Here is a 17045-nt window from a genome sequence, read left to right as displayed (position 1 = left end):
TGACTTCTTTTTTCCCTCAGCAAAACCTAACCTTTAGCCAGGAGGTGGGAAGGCGGCAAGGGACATACAGCCCAACCATAAAGGGGGCACCACGCTCAGGAAAGCCCCCCTAGAGGTTTTTTTTTTTCCTTTACTTTTCTCATACCTGCATTTTTCTTCCTCTGGTATTTAGTTTCATGTCTAGATGCCCCGAGAGCCTCTGTCTGCAGCCAGGCACTTTGGTGGTCACAGGTGATTTCTTTGTTTCAGCTCACAACTGGCGTGCTGGGGGAAGTGCACACGCTTCTTGCACAGGCTGGAGATCTTAGGTGTTTAATAGCTACTTCCCTTCTGCTGGCGTGCTGCCATCCCTCTCTCTCTCCCTTTCCCCTAATTAATTAACATTATTTAACTTTAATATTATATATTATGGAAGCAACTGTTAAGTCTATGATTTCCAGCTGTTTGCCAGCTTCCTCTAGAGGTTGCTTCTGCCACATTACCCTCAGCCAACCAGTGAATAAACATTCTTCTTCCGAGGATGTATCTGGCAGAAGACATTTGCTTCTACCCATTTTCTTTTGCAGTTTCCATGGACAAGCATTACTCATCAGCAACCAGCTACAAAATCCACCTTGCTTTCGGAATACCAAACACATTAGGAATTCTTTGCACAAGCAACTGAGTTCTAGCTCTGTTTTCCAAGGCTTATTAGTACTTCTTGACTTTTGCTCTTCTGTATTTTCCATGTAACAAGCGCTTAGCCCTTTAAAATTTGAACAAATAAAACAAATAGGCAGCTCACTGCAAAGTGAAAGTGCAGGATTACTCTGTCAGCTTGCCCTTTTCTCACACTGCAGGCCTGAGAGCGATTAAATGAAGCTGACATGCATTAGCCAGGCAGCCTAATTGAGCATGAATTGCAAGGGAAGTAGCAATAACCCAAGCCAGTATGGATTCGAGAGCAACCCCATTAGGGAGTGTTGATCAATATCACTGATTATGACATTTTAAAAATAAAATTGATTGTCCTTGACTCAAGTGGAAGGGAGACTCATTCATACATGCCACCAGATACAACTACTCTGCTCAGTACGAAACACTTTGTGAAATGGCCATGGCAAGTCCCTCCTTGCTGTCTTTCTTACAGGGCAAAGCTCCCTTGACTTTGATTTTCTTTGCTCTGGAGGCCTTTTAGTTAAAAGCTCTATAATAGACTTGGAAGTATTGACAATAATAATAAGCTTATGGGTGAAATTCTGACCTCTGTAAAGTCAACGCAGCCAGAATTCCACCATTTTATATATCCACACACACATATAAAGTATATACATGTGCTCTTAACAGATCAAAATCTGCACATTGATTCACTCTTTTTATTCACTCTACTTTGCAGCAGTTTGCTTACCAAAGATGTTTTAAGTGCAAGCTAATAAAATGAATGGATCTTCCTCGTGCTTAAAGCAGAAAATAAAATTAACAACATTTTCCCCCAGGAGGCCTTTGTCTAAGAAAAAAAAAAAGAAAAAAAAGTCAGTATATCTTCCTGTCTTCTTTGTGGAGTGTTTTCAGATGCTGGAGTTGATGGAAAACTGCCTTACAAAACTGGCAGGTTTCTCAGCGAAGGGAACACCTCATCTAGCTCTCCTGCCTGGGGAAGGGGGAGCAGTAGGGAAAGTGGGATAACTTAACTTCAAGGGAGATCTTCTGATTTATGCTTTGTCAGGATCAAGCCTCACTAGCTTCAGACATATCTTCGGATGTCAGGGCAGAAGAACAGGAAAGGGTAGGAATTAACCTGGGAATCAGCCTGACCAGGTACCCATGTAGCAGTGAGAATAAGAAAATGTAGAACACATGGGCTAAGTTGTATGAATAATCTCTTAAGAAAACAAGTTAGAAAAGAAAAAATCTCTTACACTACATACCTAAATAAGGCATGCAGGAAAATACAATATATTTTAGCAGATCAGCTAGAAAGGGGAATATATTAAGCTTTCAACTCTTCTTTAAGCAGCTCCTGGACCTCTTGAAACACTTTACCCTTGCTGTCTTTCATACGTATTTCTCCACAAACCATCCTGTTGGATATAGAGCAAAGTAAACAGCAAAACAGCAGTAGGTATTTACAGGTGGATCCAGAATTTCCATCAGTCTTAATGCACTGACTTGAAAGACCTTAATTAACAGCTAGTTGTGGAAATGGTCTGATGAATTCTGTCTTAGATAAGCAAAACATTTAGTTACTGATTGTAGTTCATTTCCTCATCTTATTAGTTAACTTGGACACGTTTGTTGTGGAAATGAGTTAGTGTTTACTATGGTGTATCATTTACCTTACTCAGTACTTGTATTAGGCATTGTGGAAAAACTGGAGCAAACATACCAGTTTGCAACCCAAAGAGCCTCTGTCTGCCCACCAACTATGCCAGGTTTTGTGACAATGAGCAGCACAGCCTGTCTCAGGCACTGGATCATGCATCCCTCCAACAACACAGTCTTTTGGCCTCTGCTGTGCAGAAGGACAGGCTTGGACATAACAGTTTCTTCAGGGCTTAATATCAATGTATTCCTGTACTTTAAGCCGAAAAGTAAATTACTTATTTTTTACTTTATTTTTTTTTTTTCCCCACCCACCTACCTTGCACCTCAGGAAGGCCTTGGTCTACCTTTGTGCCCACCCCCCGCCTAGGTTTCATGTCCTTAGATCAGTCTCTTCTTGCAGCCTGCTGGTTAGATCCCTTTCCTGCAGATGCAGTTAGGATACTGGTGGGATGCTGTTTAGCAAGGGTGCTCATGGTTGTAATCCCTCAGGGACGGTAGAAACAGAGTAGCACTTTTTTTTTTTTTTTTTTTTTTTTCCTTTGGACTATTATCCAATTTCTAGCAACAAGTGTAATTTTTTTTTTTCTCTTTAGTTCCTTTGATTTATGTTTAATGGTATGTGATGTGCTGAATCAGAGTTACACTTTTGGCATATTTGTTGAGATAATATCAAGGCCTTCTGTATTTTAGATGGCAAAATTCAGGGTGACTGGAGAACAGCTAATACAACAGCCTGCAGGGAGGATGCCAAGGTGGGAAGCAGCAGTCTTGCCCTCATCCCATCCCCAGGTGGGGTTCCTGGTTAGAGGTGTCTTTGAAAGAGCCCCGCTCTCTCCCTTATGCTGCAGAACTGACCACAACAGCCCTTTATTGCCAAATCCCATCCTTACAGCTGCCCAAAGAGTACATTCCCATATGTGACACCTCCATGGCCCAGGCAGCTCAGCCCCTGTCCTTGACGCTCTTTTGCCCTTAGATGCCGCTGATGACCAGGGATTACTCAGCAAGGGGAGGGTGGTGGGGATTAATTCCTTGGCTGAGGTCTCAGAGACATGCCTGCTGGCTGCCAGACCTTTAACGCTGCGAGAAGGGATACTTTTTTTTTGCTTCAAATGGCAGCTTAAAAATAAAAATAAAAAAGAGCAGAAACATATGTTGATTCCAGCAGGGGATGGGATCCACTGGTTCACAGCATCCTGTGAAATAAACCATTTCACTCTCTTCACTGACATCAGAGCACTTCCAGGTATTTTTGCCAGGACTTTATAAACTGTTCTTACTACTGTCACGTATCCTATTTGGCTGGGAATTTGTGCAGTAAGAATAGCACTACACATACATATTCCCACTGCACAAACATCTTGGCAAGTGAAATAATTTATCAGTATATAGCAAACATGCTACCTAATGACACACAAGCCCATTTCCTGGACTCGGACTTGTGTGCCAGTATTCATGGCTGTCCAAAACCCTTGTTCAAAGTTGATATCATAATCACTTGGCTAGATCTATTGTAATGTAAACACAGGAAAAAAAAACAACAGTGTAACTGACCACCTTTATTAGTCTACCTTTCCCCCTAGAAAGACGTCTGAGAAAATGTATAATGAACTCCAAACAGTTTTGCTCCATCGCGACTAAGAGGCCATTGTCTAAAGCAGTTTCTGTCTATTCCTTGCATCTCCAAGTCTGTTATTAAGATGTTTGCAGTGTTAATGAAGTTTCTGTAAAATCTTTTTTTTCACATCATATGTAATATCTACAGTTAATAAAACATGATAGGTTTTTACCACTCATGTGCCAGAGCCTGGCCCCAGATCCTTTTTGTGATTGTTGCTCTCAGCAAATTGCATGGAAATGTCATTTTATTTTATTAGAAGTGGTGATGATGATAACTTGCATTGATGCTGAAAAATACTCTGTCACAGCTCAAATCATCATTAAAAAAATAAAAATAAAAAATGTAGGTGACCAGCCACAGAAAGGGAGGTTCAGAGTGAAAACTGGGTAAGTGTTGAAAGACTCCCAGCTCTGGAGGTGCTACCTGGTGATAACGTAATTGCAAACAGGCTTTTGGCCAAATGAATTACACCACATGTAGTTCCCTCACAGTTGTTGGAAGTACTTTTTTATTAACCCTATTAAATGTCAATGTGTTGGTCCGTATGTTGCTCCAGAGGGACATACAGCTCTCTGGGGTTAATAGTAATCCAGGGCTTCCTTTTTTTTTTTTTTTTTTTTTTTTCTGATTTGATACTAAAGTCTTGTAGTACATGTTGTATGTAAAATGACAAGGGCATTTCTCTTCTTTTTTAATTGTTTGAATACACTGAGTAATGATTACATTTTCTCAGAAATTTAGAAGTAAGTATCTTCATATTATATTTCTCCTGAGAGGCAATAGTTACAATCCATGTGTGTAAGCTCTTCCAGCACAGACTGCTTCTTGTGCCAAAGTCTGGCAGAATGAAATTTCCCAAAATTCTGCTGAAGTATATAAAAATATGATTATTTACCATAATGCCGCTTCAATCAGGACCCCAGGGAAAAAGCATCAAGATTAAGTCTAAGAAATTATTTTGATCACGTGGTATTTTGGGGATAGGGCTCTAGGAATTGTTTTACTGCTCTGAAACATTCATTGATAATACATAATGCCATATCTGCAAAAGAGGTAAATGTCCATTCTGTGACAAATTCTGATAATTATTTTTTTCTCCACTTTTAACAGAAGTTAGCATCAGATAGTATTTTATTATTATTATTATTATTATTATTATTATTATTATTATTATTATTATTATTATTATTATTATTATTATTATTTTATGACTGACATTTCTAAAACCCACTTCTGATCCACAGAATGATTTGTTTCCATTATGACGAATTATGCTGTTTCAAAAAGTTCTAACATTTTGTTTTGATAAGGTCAAAACATTGTAGTATAATTTTAAAATATCAGCTATGAAATACTGTCAAACACATGTGTTGTAATACTATTAAAATGTGTATTTCTAGGCACTATAAAAACAAACAAACAAAGCAAACAAAAAGTTAGTCAAGACAAAATACTACCTGGTCATAAGGAAACATTCATGCATTATGGAGATAAGAAACTTAACAGGAAATCACTGTCTTGCCATGAAGTTCTCTATTTTAGGAAAAAATGCATCTTCTGTTGGGACACAGGTCAAATAACAAGTCGCGGCCAGTTCCACTTTGTGCTTGTTGCAGGGCAGACACTACAAACCAAAACATTACTTTCAGTAAAACTTCCCTTGGACTGCCTGTAGGCAAATACTCTAATTTAAAATAGGCAGGTATGTGCAGTCCCCGGAATATCCCAGTTTCCTTTGTATTTATTCTCCTTGTACTGAAGGGAGCAGTTTTGTGTTCACATTCTTTCTTTCTATGGAAAGAAAGGGAAGGAAGAAATGAACAATGGTAAACTTTGTATCGTAACCCTTATAAATTAAAAATCATCCTAGCTTTGTTTTATGCCATGCACAGAAATTATAAAGCAGCTGTGTCCCGCAGGCAAATCTTAGGGAACTCACACATAGTCATTTAATCTGTAGCCGCTATGGGAAGCAGATGTCAGGGAAGAAGCATGGTTTCCCTTGTAGACAGTTGGTGGTCTACAGGAGGGAGCAGTCCTCCTCGTGCCTCTGGGCTGCGGCTCGTAGGGTGCCTCGTTCCCACTGCACTGGCCCGATGTGCACAGCAGAGCACCTCCGAGGATCGTCAAAGATGCAGAGACAAAGCCAAGGTACAGGGCTTGACCTATCTCGTACTTCATCCCGTGGGGAAGCAGGGGGTTGTAGAAATCTGTAACTACATCGTTAGTGGTCCAGGAAATGGGTACCAGGCAAACGAGACCGGCCAGGATGAAAACGATCCCCCCGGAGAAGGCGATGGAGGCTTTGGCAGAAGTCCCCTTGGCGCAATGGGTGCACTTCATACCAACGACGGCAATCACGCATGCCAGCGCGGACAGGACGCAGGAAATCACCATCATGGCACGGGCTGCTTGGAGGTCACGAGGCAGCGCGAGCTGGGAGCGGTGGACTTGGCACTGGTAGATGCCGGTGCTGTGCCAGACGCACTCCATCCACAGCCCTTTCATATACGCCACAGCTGTTATAATATTGGTGCCTACATGCGCCGTTCGCCACCAGTGTGGCAGAATAGTAGCAATTAGTGTCCCAATTAGACCGAGCAGGCTTAGAGAGAAGCCAAGTAACTGAACAGCCGTGCTTGCCATGCTAATGTTTGTCCTGACTGGTTCCCTTAATAAAGCACCTCCGCTTGAATTCCTTCAGAAAACATGGGCTTTTCTTGGAAGATATGCAGCTGTTTTACTTTGACACCTTCTGCTCTCCTAATAAAAGGTAATTGAGGAAAAAAGGAGTTAATTATTACCCAAATGCATTACCTCTCCAGCCAGTAAGGTGCATTCCAAGTGCAGTTAGTGCAATAATTAGCATAGTTATCGCTGTTAATCGTATTTTTGTGGAAGTAATGGGAAAGTAAGCTTCCCTCTTCACTTATATAAACAGTCTTCTGTTGCCCACTGGGAAGAAAACTCAAGACAATTTATGAAATGGAAAAAAATATTTTAAATTCAAATATTCTTCTTCCCAGCAGACTCTTCAAAAAAACAAACATGATTTCCTTCTAAAGCAGAGAATTAGCTAGTGTTAACACTTGGAATGAATGAGATTTATAAAGTAGGGAACTGCAGTTTGCTTTACACGATGAAAACATTCCCAGAAGGTCATAGCAGGACTACAAAAACAATAAGGGCATATTTGCTCAAACTAGGGAGCAACGAGAGTGATTTAAAACCTGTGGAAGAGGATAACAAGTATTGGATTAAAGTCACTTTCCTGACTTGCCAGTATTTCTTGAGGTTGCATTTTAATAAAGCAACTCAAAGGGGAATAATTTTCATTAGCCTCTGTGGAGTCTCAGCTTATGATTTTAGGTTGTGGGCTAAATGACAGCATGTGAAGCCAGATGTACATCATGGAGCTTCTGAGGAGCAACACCTCCACAGTTTCGTTGTGTATAAATTCTAGCTGGAAAACAAGGAACAAGAACTCTTCCTTCTGTATAAATCGCAGATTAAGTGGTCTTTTCCAATGGCTGCCTTGCAAGGTCTGTTATACATCATGCATTATGTGTGTGGGCAGAAACCTGATATTTTAATATATAAAATAACTGTTGCATCAAGATCCAACTTGGAATTCTGAAACAGAAACAAATTTAGGCTCCAATCCTGCAAAGACCTATGCATGTGCTGAACGCATGTTTATGGGAGAAAACCTAAGTGTTTGCAGGACTGGGCCTTTGCAGGCAAAGGGAGGAAAACCATCTGGTGAAACTAATGAAGACCATTAGAACAACAAAATAACGCAGATCGAGGAAAGCGAAAGCTGGTTTGCATTCACCTTATCTCACTAATGAGGCAGGATTGCTTGAGGTGTGCACCAGTACTGATTTTTGTCTCCAGACAACGCCATGGCATGCGCTGATCTCTGCATAACAGAAATATGGAGTGTCTCTTCCCAGTACAACCCAGAATCCGCCATAGACCTTGTGCCAAAGGAAAGTAAAAAATAAAAAAATTGAAAAGCATGGGGATTGCATGGGTTAGGCAGGGCAACCACACAGGCTGAGAGCCTTGTGCTTAGACACGCTCCTTTTCTTTTGTTTGGAGTGTGTCTGCTAGGCGCAGACATAGGGTGGGGAAAATTGTGGTGTCGGATGGGGAGGTCTGCCAAGAAGTACCAGGCCCTCACGCTAAAAGGGAAGAGCAAAACCAAAGGCCAGCTTTGCTTGAGCAGGGCTCATTTTAGGACTTCTTGGCCCTTCAGATGCTCTGTAACTAATGCTTAAAGAAAAATATGCTGCTTTCTGTGGTTGTGGAAGTAGTTTGCCCAAATGGCAAATAGTGAGAAAAAATCAGAGGGTTTATCTCAGAAATCCTTGTTCTAGGTAGGTGCTGGCTGCAGGATCTGTCTGCATTCTGCCAGGGAAGATTGTGTTTCATATTGCTCTTTGTAACAGCTATCACAGAGTACTGCAATATCACGGGACAAACATTAGGGCCAAGCACAGCACAGAGGAGCACAGCAAAAGTAAGCAAGTGGTTGTCTCCATCAGTACTGAACATTTGGTTTCTGTTCCTGCCACTTGCTTGGCTAAGGGCTCTAGAAATCCTCAAACTATGATTGTCTTCCAGATTGTTTGGTTTCATATATTATGCAAAAGGAAAACTAAACTGTGTTTGTTGTTGTTGTTGTTTGTTTGTTTCTTTTGTTTTGTCTTGTTTTTACATTACGCTTTGTTTCTTGTGAGGCATATCACTATATCTAAGCATGCCACGTGTTAGAGAAATCATCCTGGCAATATTCCTTCTAGATCAGGGAGAGCTAGACCTGGCCTTGGGGCATAGCACAAGGATGGGGAACATGCCCAGGTCGCACAGGAAATCTGTGACTGAACTGGAGAAGAAGCTGGGGTGTCCCCCACCCCAGTTCCAGACCCTAACCCCAGCACTAACTTTCATATCCCTGCCTGGTCTGACAGTCTCCCACTCCCTTGGTTTTCTTCCCTGAACACATCTGCAGGTAAGTGGAAGCCCAGGTTGCTCTCTGTCCAATTGCTTGGTCCACACATTATATCCATATATTGCGCACTGCTCTGAGAAGTGCTAAAGGCTACTCCTGCATGTTTGCAAATAGGCTTTCAAGGTCAGGCATTAGGCTTTGCAGCTAATCCCAGAGAGAACAAGATATAAAAGGTAAATGTGATTTACACCACCAGTCACGTGAAGTGGACTTCCAATTTAATGGAGGTCAGAATACCCTGGGGCTTGGCAGTAACTATTTTTAGATAGTATTAGGTTGTTGTTTTTAAACATTAGCCATTAAGAGCCTTCTAATTTAAGAAACTGGTGTTAATTAGCCCACTTGCTTGGTTCAGGTTTTCCATGTGCCTTCCTCAGTGTACGCCAGCTGCCCCTGGTGTTGAATAATGCCACTGAATGAATAATGCCACTGTTGAATAATGATGAATAAAACCACTGAGGAGCTGCTACTGCTCCCTACCTGAAAGTGGCAAAGCCAGCAGAAACTGAATGCCTTTATCTCTAAGAACATCAATGGCCCTGTTAAAATGTCTCACCTTACAGCCTTGTTCCTAACCGGTTAGGTGAGGAACATGACCACCACAGTGGGATCAGGTGAACGGCTGGTTGAATATTTCTCCTGGGCTGGCCTAGTTAAATGCAAGAACAGAAGCAAGTCATTTTTCTGCATGGACAGGGTTTGTTAAGGTGCTTGGAAAATGAGCGAACCTGAGCCAGGTTTTGTGAGGAAGCAAAGACAACATTTGTACAGGGTAAAAACCTTTGCATTTTGGTAAAATGGCTGCTTATCTAAGGGGAGCCAGTAGAGTCACTGTCCTATGCATGGCTGCTAGAAAAGGCAGGAATGGTTTTCTCAAACCAAGTATGCTACTGAAGTGGCTTGTTTCTACTTTTGCCTTGCCCACTCAGATGCCCAGGATGTGAGGTGCAAGCTTTTTCTTTTGGAGGAAGCCCCTTTTAGTCACGGTTGTGTCTGTTTGCATCTCCTCCAGCAATAACACTGGCAACATCCTGGTCTCTTGTCCCATCCCATCATCTCAGAAAAATCATTTTTTCTTCATCCTCTTGGTGCAGTTTGGCCTATGCCTGAAGATTTGAGACAGCTGAACTGAACTGTTTCAGCAGACCTGGTTTGAAGAGTGCTGCTGTTCTGCTGTTTGATGGATCCTAATGCCAAGGCCCAGTACTGGACCAAGAGCAGGGAAGCATGCATGTTTAGCATAGCCCATCTAAACACTGAGTGTTTGTAAAATAATGTGAAAAACGGTGAACTGTGAAACTTTTAATTTCCTTGTTCTGCCAGTTTATGCCAACTTCTTTAACAGCACAAGGGTTGGAAAGACAACTGTCTTTACATATAAACTTTTGTTTTGTCTGTCGCCTGTGCTGTACAAGAACAGCTATGGCTGGGATAAATCCCAGGCTGTACTTTCCACTGGGCTGTATCACAGCTGCATTAGCTTTGGGAGACATGTCTCCAAAGTAAGCTCCAAATAAACAGCAGAAACCAATGTCACTAATCTGGGTATTTACCCTGGATTACATGACAGATGCATGTTTTACTGCTGCCTCTTTCATTGTTTCTCATTTTACTATTTCCCTACCCATATCAGTCTTATCCTTTATGTTTCTGTTCTTTCCAAGCCAGACCCTTGAACTGCTTCTTCTCTTGCAGATTTTGGCTGAGTTGACTCTCACCCCCAGGGCTGCAGAATGTTCTGCTGATGGATTTTTATTCAGTCATTTTGATATTTATCAGTATACCCTTACCTACCTGTGCTTTCACTTCAGCCCCTCAAATTCTGCATCAATTATGTCAAAAACTCTGAAAATCTGGCAATCTCTGCCTGTGCAGGGGAAGTGCAAGGTGCTGTGATGCAGTGGAGTCCTTTGTAGACAACCAGCAGTCAGGCCTGACGTGCTCCCCGTTGGGGACCTCACTTCAGCCAGGCCCTGAAGTATGCGCTCATTTTACTTGCTTGTTTAATCTCACACAGCCTGAATTATTAAGGTTGGGCACATGTTTAACTGCCAGCTGAATCAGAGTTTAAGGCATGAACAAGCAGTGTTTTCTCTGGGAGGGTGGGCAAGATTACCTGCTCCAACGCTTCGAGTTTGGCTGTATCCCCATCTCCAGACCCTTTAATTGCTAACTCCTTCTGAACTGTTTTTAGGGGAAAAAATTGGCTGGCACTTTTCACTCTCTAAGAAAAAATCCCTCCCTGTACATGGGCGTGGGTGAGTAGATCTCCGGGAAATAAGGCCTGTAGGGCTTGCAGCAAAATTCTTCAATTTTTCCTCTTTTTTTTTCCTGAAGAAGAGATTAGGAAATCAATAAAAGTTTGAAAGGCACATTGTAACCAGCCCTGACCCAACACCCACTCTAACCCCTCTCTGAGAAGCAAGGCCTAGCAGCAAAGTCTGACATTGATCACTGCAGCACAGCTGTGGCGCTGCCAGATGTGCGTGAGGAGCGTGAACCCCTCTTCAGACCCCAAAACCCCCAGGACTTCCCCTGTGCCGAGCTGCTGGGTTTTAACCAGCCTGGTGCTGCCTCGTTGTTTCTTCCTGCACAGGCAGGCTCCTTCGCACCAACACCACCTCCCCTGCTGCTTTTTCGGGTCTCTGTGTTGGCCATGGGTGCTGGCAAGGGTACCTCCATTCATTTTGTGGTTTGTTTCTGCCTGAGACCAGCCATACACCATCTCTGCACCAAATGCTCTTGTCTTTAAAATGCTCTTGTTTTGAAATATTCTTGAGTGGACTCTATTTTTATTTTTATTTTTTTTGTTTCTGTTACAGGAGTATTTCATATTTGGGGTTCTGTTAGTTTGTTTGTTTGTTTTGTTTTGTTCAGGGGCACAAACCAAAAGACTGATTTTCATCCTGAACTTACTTAAATGTCAATAGACCTGAAAAAAACTAGAAACCATACTACTTAAAAAGTATCAGGTCCACAATTTGATCCCACATACTTTTACACCCCCAGATTCTGGACTCTTGTCATCTCCATCCACTGGATAGCCAGTGGCTGAGGTAGGTAATTCATGGGGTGCTTTAGATCTTTGCTGGGATGAGTTACCCTTCAGGGGCTGCCACCTGTGTCTTGGGGAAGATAGAGGCAGCTGATAGGAATGGGTCTCTTTGCTGAAGTGCTCCATGCAGGGCCTTATCCCAGGCCTCAGGGAGAAAGACCACAACATGAAGTTATTGGCATGGCATAAACAGACAACAAGGTTAAGGGATGAAAGAATAGTCCCCAGGATAGTCCCCAGAACTGCTCATCTGGATCAAAGCTTTCCAAAGAGTCCAGTGATTTTGAGCAGCTTGGTTTCTGTATGCTTAGTTTGAGAAACCATGAAGTGCTCAAATCTGCTGTTTCGGGAGCCAGATCTAAGCTCTAAGAACTGGGAAACTTGAAGTCATTTGTCATACCTATAACAGGGTCTCAAGGTCCACCCAAAAAACCTGTGGTATGGAAAAAAAGGACAAAATTATCTGAAAAGCTAAACTGTGATTATACGAAAATGATTGATGTCTTCAGACAGAGGTATATATGCATACAATTATATGGTTGGCGCATGAACAAAAGCTCTTGTGCTTGGACCACTTGCAGCTCACATGATCTCATTTTTTACTGAACGTAGCCAAGATTAATAGTTTTGAAAGATAATAAACATCCACAATATGGTAGAGGTTCCTCCATATAGTGTAACATAGAGGAGGAGATGATGAATGGTGCATTTATAAAATGCACTACATGCAACGTGGCTACTTAGTTCTGTCTTATATTTATAATATTAATGTCTTAAAAGAGCATTGTAGCAAATATACACTATAAACCTTCATTTTCTTTCAGAAAGTCAATCCTTTCACTGAAATTGGTTTACTGAATCTAGGAGGTGTTTGTTTGCCTATGGGACACTGCTAGATGAGTAAGCTTAACATGCTGGAAATAATGGACTCTTTTCTTAAATGTTGACTGTGGCTTTGTAAGAAACTCTTCTGGAGTTATTAGTACTTGTTTGGTTAATCTTAATTTGGATCCATCTGCAAACACACAAACATTATGAGGTACTGTATATGTACATGATAAAGCAGCCTTTTTTCCTTTAGAGCCTCACTTGTTCTAGAGTAATGGATTATATTCAGGGAAGTGAGACAAATGAGGCTGCTGCCCTGGGGTTTCATCTACGTTATTCCACAAAATTCTGAGGGAGTACTTGGCAAACCACAAATGCCAGATTTCATTTTTGGGGTGTACCAAACACAACAAGCTTGACTATTAAGAAATTCAGTGGGAGACGGGACAAGGTAATGTGCTATGAAATGCTCAGTACTATGAAAATCAGGTACGTGGCTCCACTTGCTGAACACTAAACATTGGGTCACATCTGATAGTTTGGGCTTTTCTTCTCCACATGCAAAGTGGAAATAATTTAAACTGAGGGTAAATTAATTGGTGTTTGAAACACTGTTGTATTATGATATGACCACCAAAGACTGCTCTAAACTCAATGGAGCATTTCATTGGAAAGCTAGTATACAAGGAAAAGGCAAGATAACACCATTTTGGAGGGTGAAATAATCCACAGTGTTTATGCACAGTGTTAGTATGCAAAAAAAAATAAAAATAAAAATAAAAATAAATAAATAAATAAATAAATATATAAAAAAATTGTGCAAAACAAAGAGGCGTGGGAACTGAAACTCCAATTGTTTGCCTACCGGTGTCTTTGTGGACCCTTTCCTTCCAGAATAAACGAAGCCAAATCAACATCAGAAAGTCTCCTTGTAGCCTGGCATTTGAAACAACCATATCCCTTTTTGGAACATGATCTGCTGGAAGCAGGGAAATTTTGTGCGTAGGCTGGGCTTTTATCAGGCCCTCAGATTAAAAGGCCACCACATCTGCAGAAAGGGTTGCAGCCTGAATGACGCAAAACTTACGGGGGGCTCTGTGCCCTGGAGGATTCCTGTCGGCAAGTGAGAGCTGGTAAATTAATCGCTGCCCAGGCAGATTACAAAAGTCTAACAGCTAAAACAGAGCACTTATTGCCCTGGAGTACCGAGAGATCTTGGAGCTGTTTCAGCGTGGATGTCAGGAGCCTTTGGGCCAGGTTGTCCGCTAGCATAAATCCACGCGGTGACACTCGGCAGTGGAGATGGGGCGGCACTGTTGTGGTGTTTGGGAGATGGTGGCTTTGAGCTGTGTCCCCCAGTCTGCATGCGTGCGGCTGGCTGGCTACCTATTGTATCCGAGTTATTGTAATTTATGACCAGTGTCTGCAATGCCTGTGCAGCCTGCGTGAGCACTGCCTTCAGGTTACTCCTGGGTGATTTTGCCCAGTCAGATTTTAAATGACTCAAGCCCTGGAGTTTCTAACATTTCCTGTGACGGGCTGCTCTGCAGTCTGGTACGCTTCACCGTTCAGAAATACATCCTGAGTGCCAAGCTAAATTCTCATGCTCCTTCTCCCAGCCATATTTCCTCGAATCAGCCTAAACAAATTACCTCGGTGATGCGTAAGGCCTGCAAATACCTATTGAAATTTATCATACCTTTTTTGTTACCCATGTCCTTCCTAGGTTCTCTCCTTCTTCCCCTTTTCCGCCCACTCTCATGCTATTGACATTGCTCAATAATGCTTAAAATAGTTTTCAGACCAATTTAGCTTCATCTTTATTGTAATGTCATGTGATGTATTGCCATTTATGTTGTCTTTGCCTCAGGACAGAGTTTCCCTTCAGCCACTGCTCAAACTGACCTCAGAATGGGATCATGTGTTATCCTTTGGTACAGGTGCTTCCAGAAACTTCCCCTACTATGTGAACCATTGCTTTGCTGAAGACTGAAATTAGATTTGCAGGTTTTACACTGTAGTGCATAGCCTGCTAGGTGACTGCACCTTCGCAGCTTTCCTCTCCTTCTTGGGACTGCTTGTGGCTCTGAACTCCACCCTGGGCATGAACCTGCTTGGAGGGGCCAGTGCCCTCTTGTCAAAAGATCTAAGGGGGGAAATACGCACCCTGGCAAAACTTGATACAAGATCTGGGCTGCCGTGTTTCACTCAGCAGCCACAGAGCGAAGAGGGGAGGGGGAAAGGGGTACCATTTGCTTGCTCTGAGCTAAGCTGCCTACCAGCAGCAGCAAACCTCCACACAAAAAAAGTGTGTGGATCCATCCTTTGCCTCTCCTTTCTGCCCCAGTAAGCTTTCATCCCAGCCATCCACAGAGGCCACTCACCTTTTTTTGTTGATTTTTTTTTTTTTTTCTGTAATTTTTGGTTCCCATGTGTTGTTTTTTTTTTTGCTTCCATGGAGCCTAGGAAGGCTCCCAGGCAGAAATGTGGGCTGAGCCCCTGAGCAGTGCATTCTATATGCCTGGGTGTGTTGCACAAACTGAGCCTGGCCCGTATGGCCAGCATGAGGCACTGCTGGCACCTGAGCTGAGACACACTCTCAGTGCCACTGTCCAAGCTTGGCAGACCCCAGTGGGCTGGCTGGCAACACTGCTGTGAGTGGTCTTCAGGACAGACATTTGGCAGCCCCAGATGAATGGCCAACCTTCCCCATTCTTCTTTACTTATCTGGGTATGTTGAAGATCCATCTGAGAAAATCCAGATATATTCTAACCTGTTAATGTGCCTAGGGGCCGTTATGGTGGTGGGCATTGTAAGAACTGCGCAAGAAGATAAATGCCACTGCTAAAGCTGGAGCAGTGAGCTGGCATGCCCTGCATATCTCAGCGAGCTTGGGCTCATTCACATTGGTGTAAATGGAGAACAGCTGCTCAAGCCCATCCTATTAAAGACCTGATACATCAGAATCAGACCTGACAAAGAGATCTTCCTTGCCCTTCAGTGTTTGCCGTAATTTTGGATTTTCAACACAGTCATGGAGGTTTTAGACAAAATTGAAGATCCTCAGACTTCACAGAAGCCATATTTTATTCCTAGGCCAACTTAACCCCATTAACAAACAAGCTGGCAGCCAAGTAACAGAGTGCTCAGGATGCACATACCTGTGGCACCACCTGCAACATAGAAATTGGTGGGAACACTGCACTCAGGGCATCATCCTCCCTTTGAGCTCAGTGCACTAGGGACTCTTCACTGCTGTGTGTTGCCCTGTATTTGCTCTGATAGCTATATGTTTGGCCCTGTGTGAAATTCTCCCCATGTCTTTGACACTTTCATTTGTCTTTCACTATATGACCAGAATAAATAGGACCATCAGCCACAAACTCATTTGTCTTTGCTGTAGCTCTCAGAGAGTGCTGTAATTATTTAACTTCTTAAAACTTTCACACTCTTACAACTCTCATAAAGTAGTTGTTTAACTCTTGATATTTTCTCCCCAGCTGTGATGATTTAATCTAGCCTGGGTTTTGAAAGAGTCAGCCAGGAAAACCCCACAGTGCAATACAGCTCATTTATAAGGATCAGCGTTTCTGCAAGACCAAGCCTGCGCTGCACTCTACATCTGTCTTATCTAAACACTACCATCACACTGTATTTAGGTTTTCACGGTAAGTTAAACCACGACACGTAGATTTGAGAAAGTCATACATCTGGCCTGGAAAGATCATTCTGTATTTTAAACATTTTGCGGAACTGCTCCATATTATTAATTCAGGTAGAGCACATTTGTTTTGGGAGGTTTAGTTCTCTTGCCAGCAAGGGGGAAGCACTGTGGTCTCTTTACCACAGAAGTTCTTACCGTGCACAACCCCCCCCCCCAAATTAAGCCAGTCTTCACCAACTTTATAAATCACAGCCTTTCATAAACATCACAAAACAATTCTGATGTGAGAATTGTGTTATAACACAGGTGAAGTTCCCATTCTTCCCCAGTGATGACTTTCACCCATAAGTGAGAAAAGAGCCAAAATAACTCAGAAACCCAGAGTGGTATTTTATATTTCAGAATCAAGTCCTCTGAATTCCAAAGCCAGGAAATTCTTATAATCAAGATGCCTTTTACAGACATTAAATACCCGATATAGTTTATGTTGCTTATTAATGGTCAACAAGAATACTTTAAACTTTATATTTAACACAGAAATTGCAAGTATAAACT

The 17045-nt window shown here is 42.3% G+C and overlaps 1 protein-coding gene across 1 annotated transcript; it reads right to left on the bottom strand.

The window, feature by feature from the left end:
• Positions 1 to 5396: 5396 nt before the first annotated feature.
• CLDN14 (claudin 14) lies at positions 5397 to 6608 on the bottom strand. The gene has a single exon (XM_082752069.1). The coding sequence runs from the start codon at positions 6569 to 6571 to the stop codon at positions 5861 to 5863; it is 711 nt and encodes a 236-aa protein (XP_082608195.1). The 5' UTR covers positions 6572 to 6608; the 3' UTR covers positions 5397 to 5860.
• Between the last annotated feature and the right edge of the window lie 10437 nt (positions 6609 to 17045).

This window comes from Aythya marila, assembly GCF_965140915.1.
Source record: "Aythya marila genome assembly, chromosome: 1".
Taxonomy (NCBI): Eukaryota; Metazoa; Chordata; class Aves; order Anseriformes; family Anatidae; genus Aythya; species Aythya marila.
The sequence above is the reverse complement of the archived record's forward strand: the minus strand, read 5'-3'. Positions and strand labels throughout refer to the sequence as shown.

Excerpts from the sequence above, each read along its gene's own strand:
- CLDN14 (XM_082752069.1), bottom strand. The coding sequence starts at position 6,571 with ATGGCAAGCACGGCTGTTCAGTTACTTGGCTTCTCTCTAAGCCTGCTC.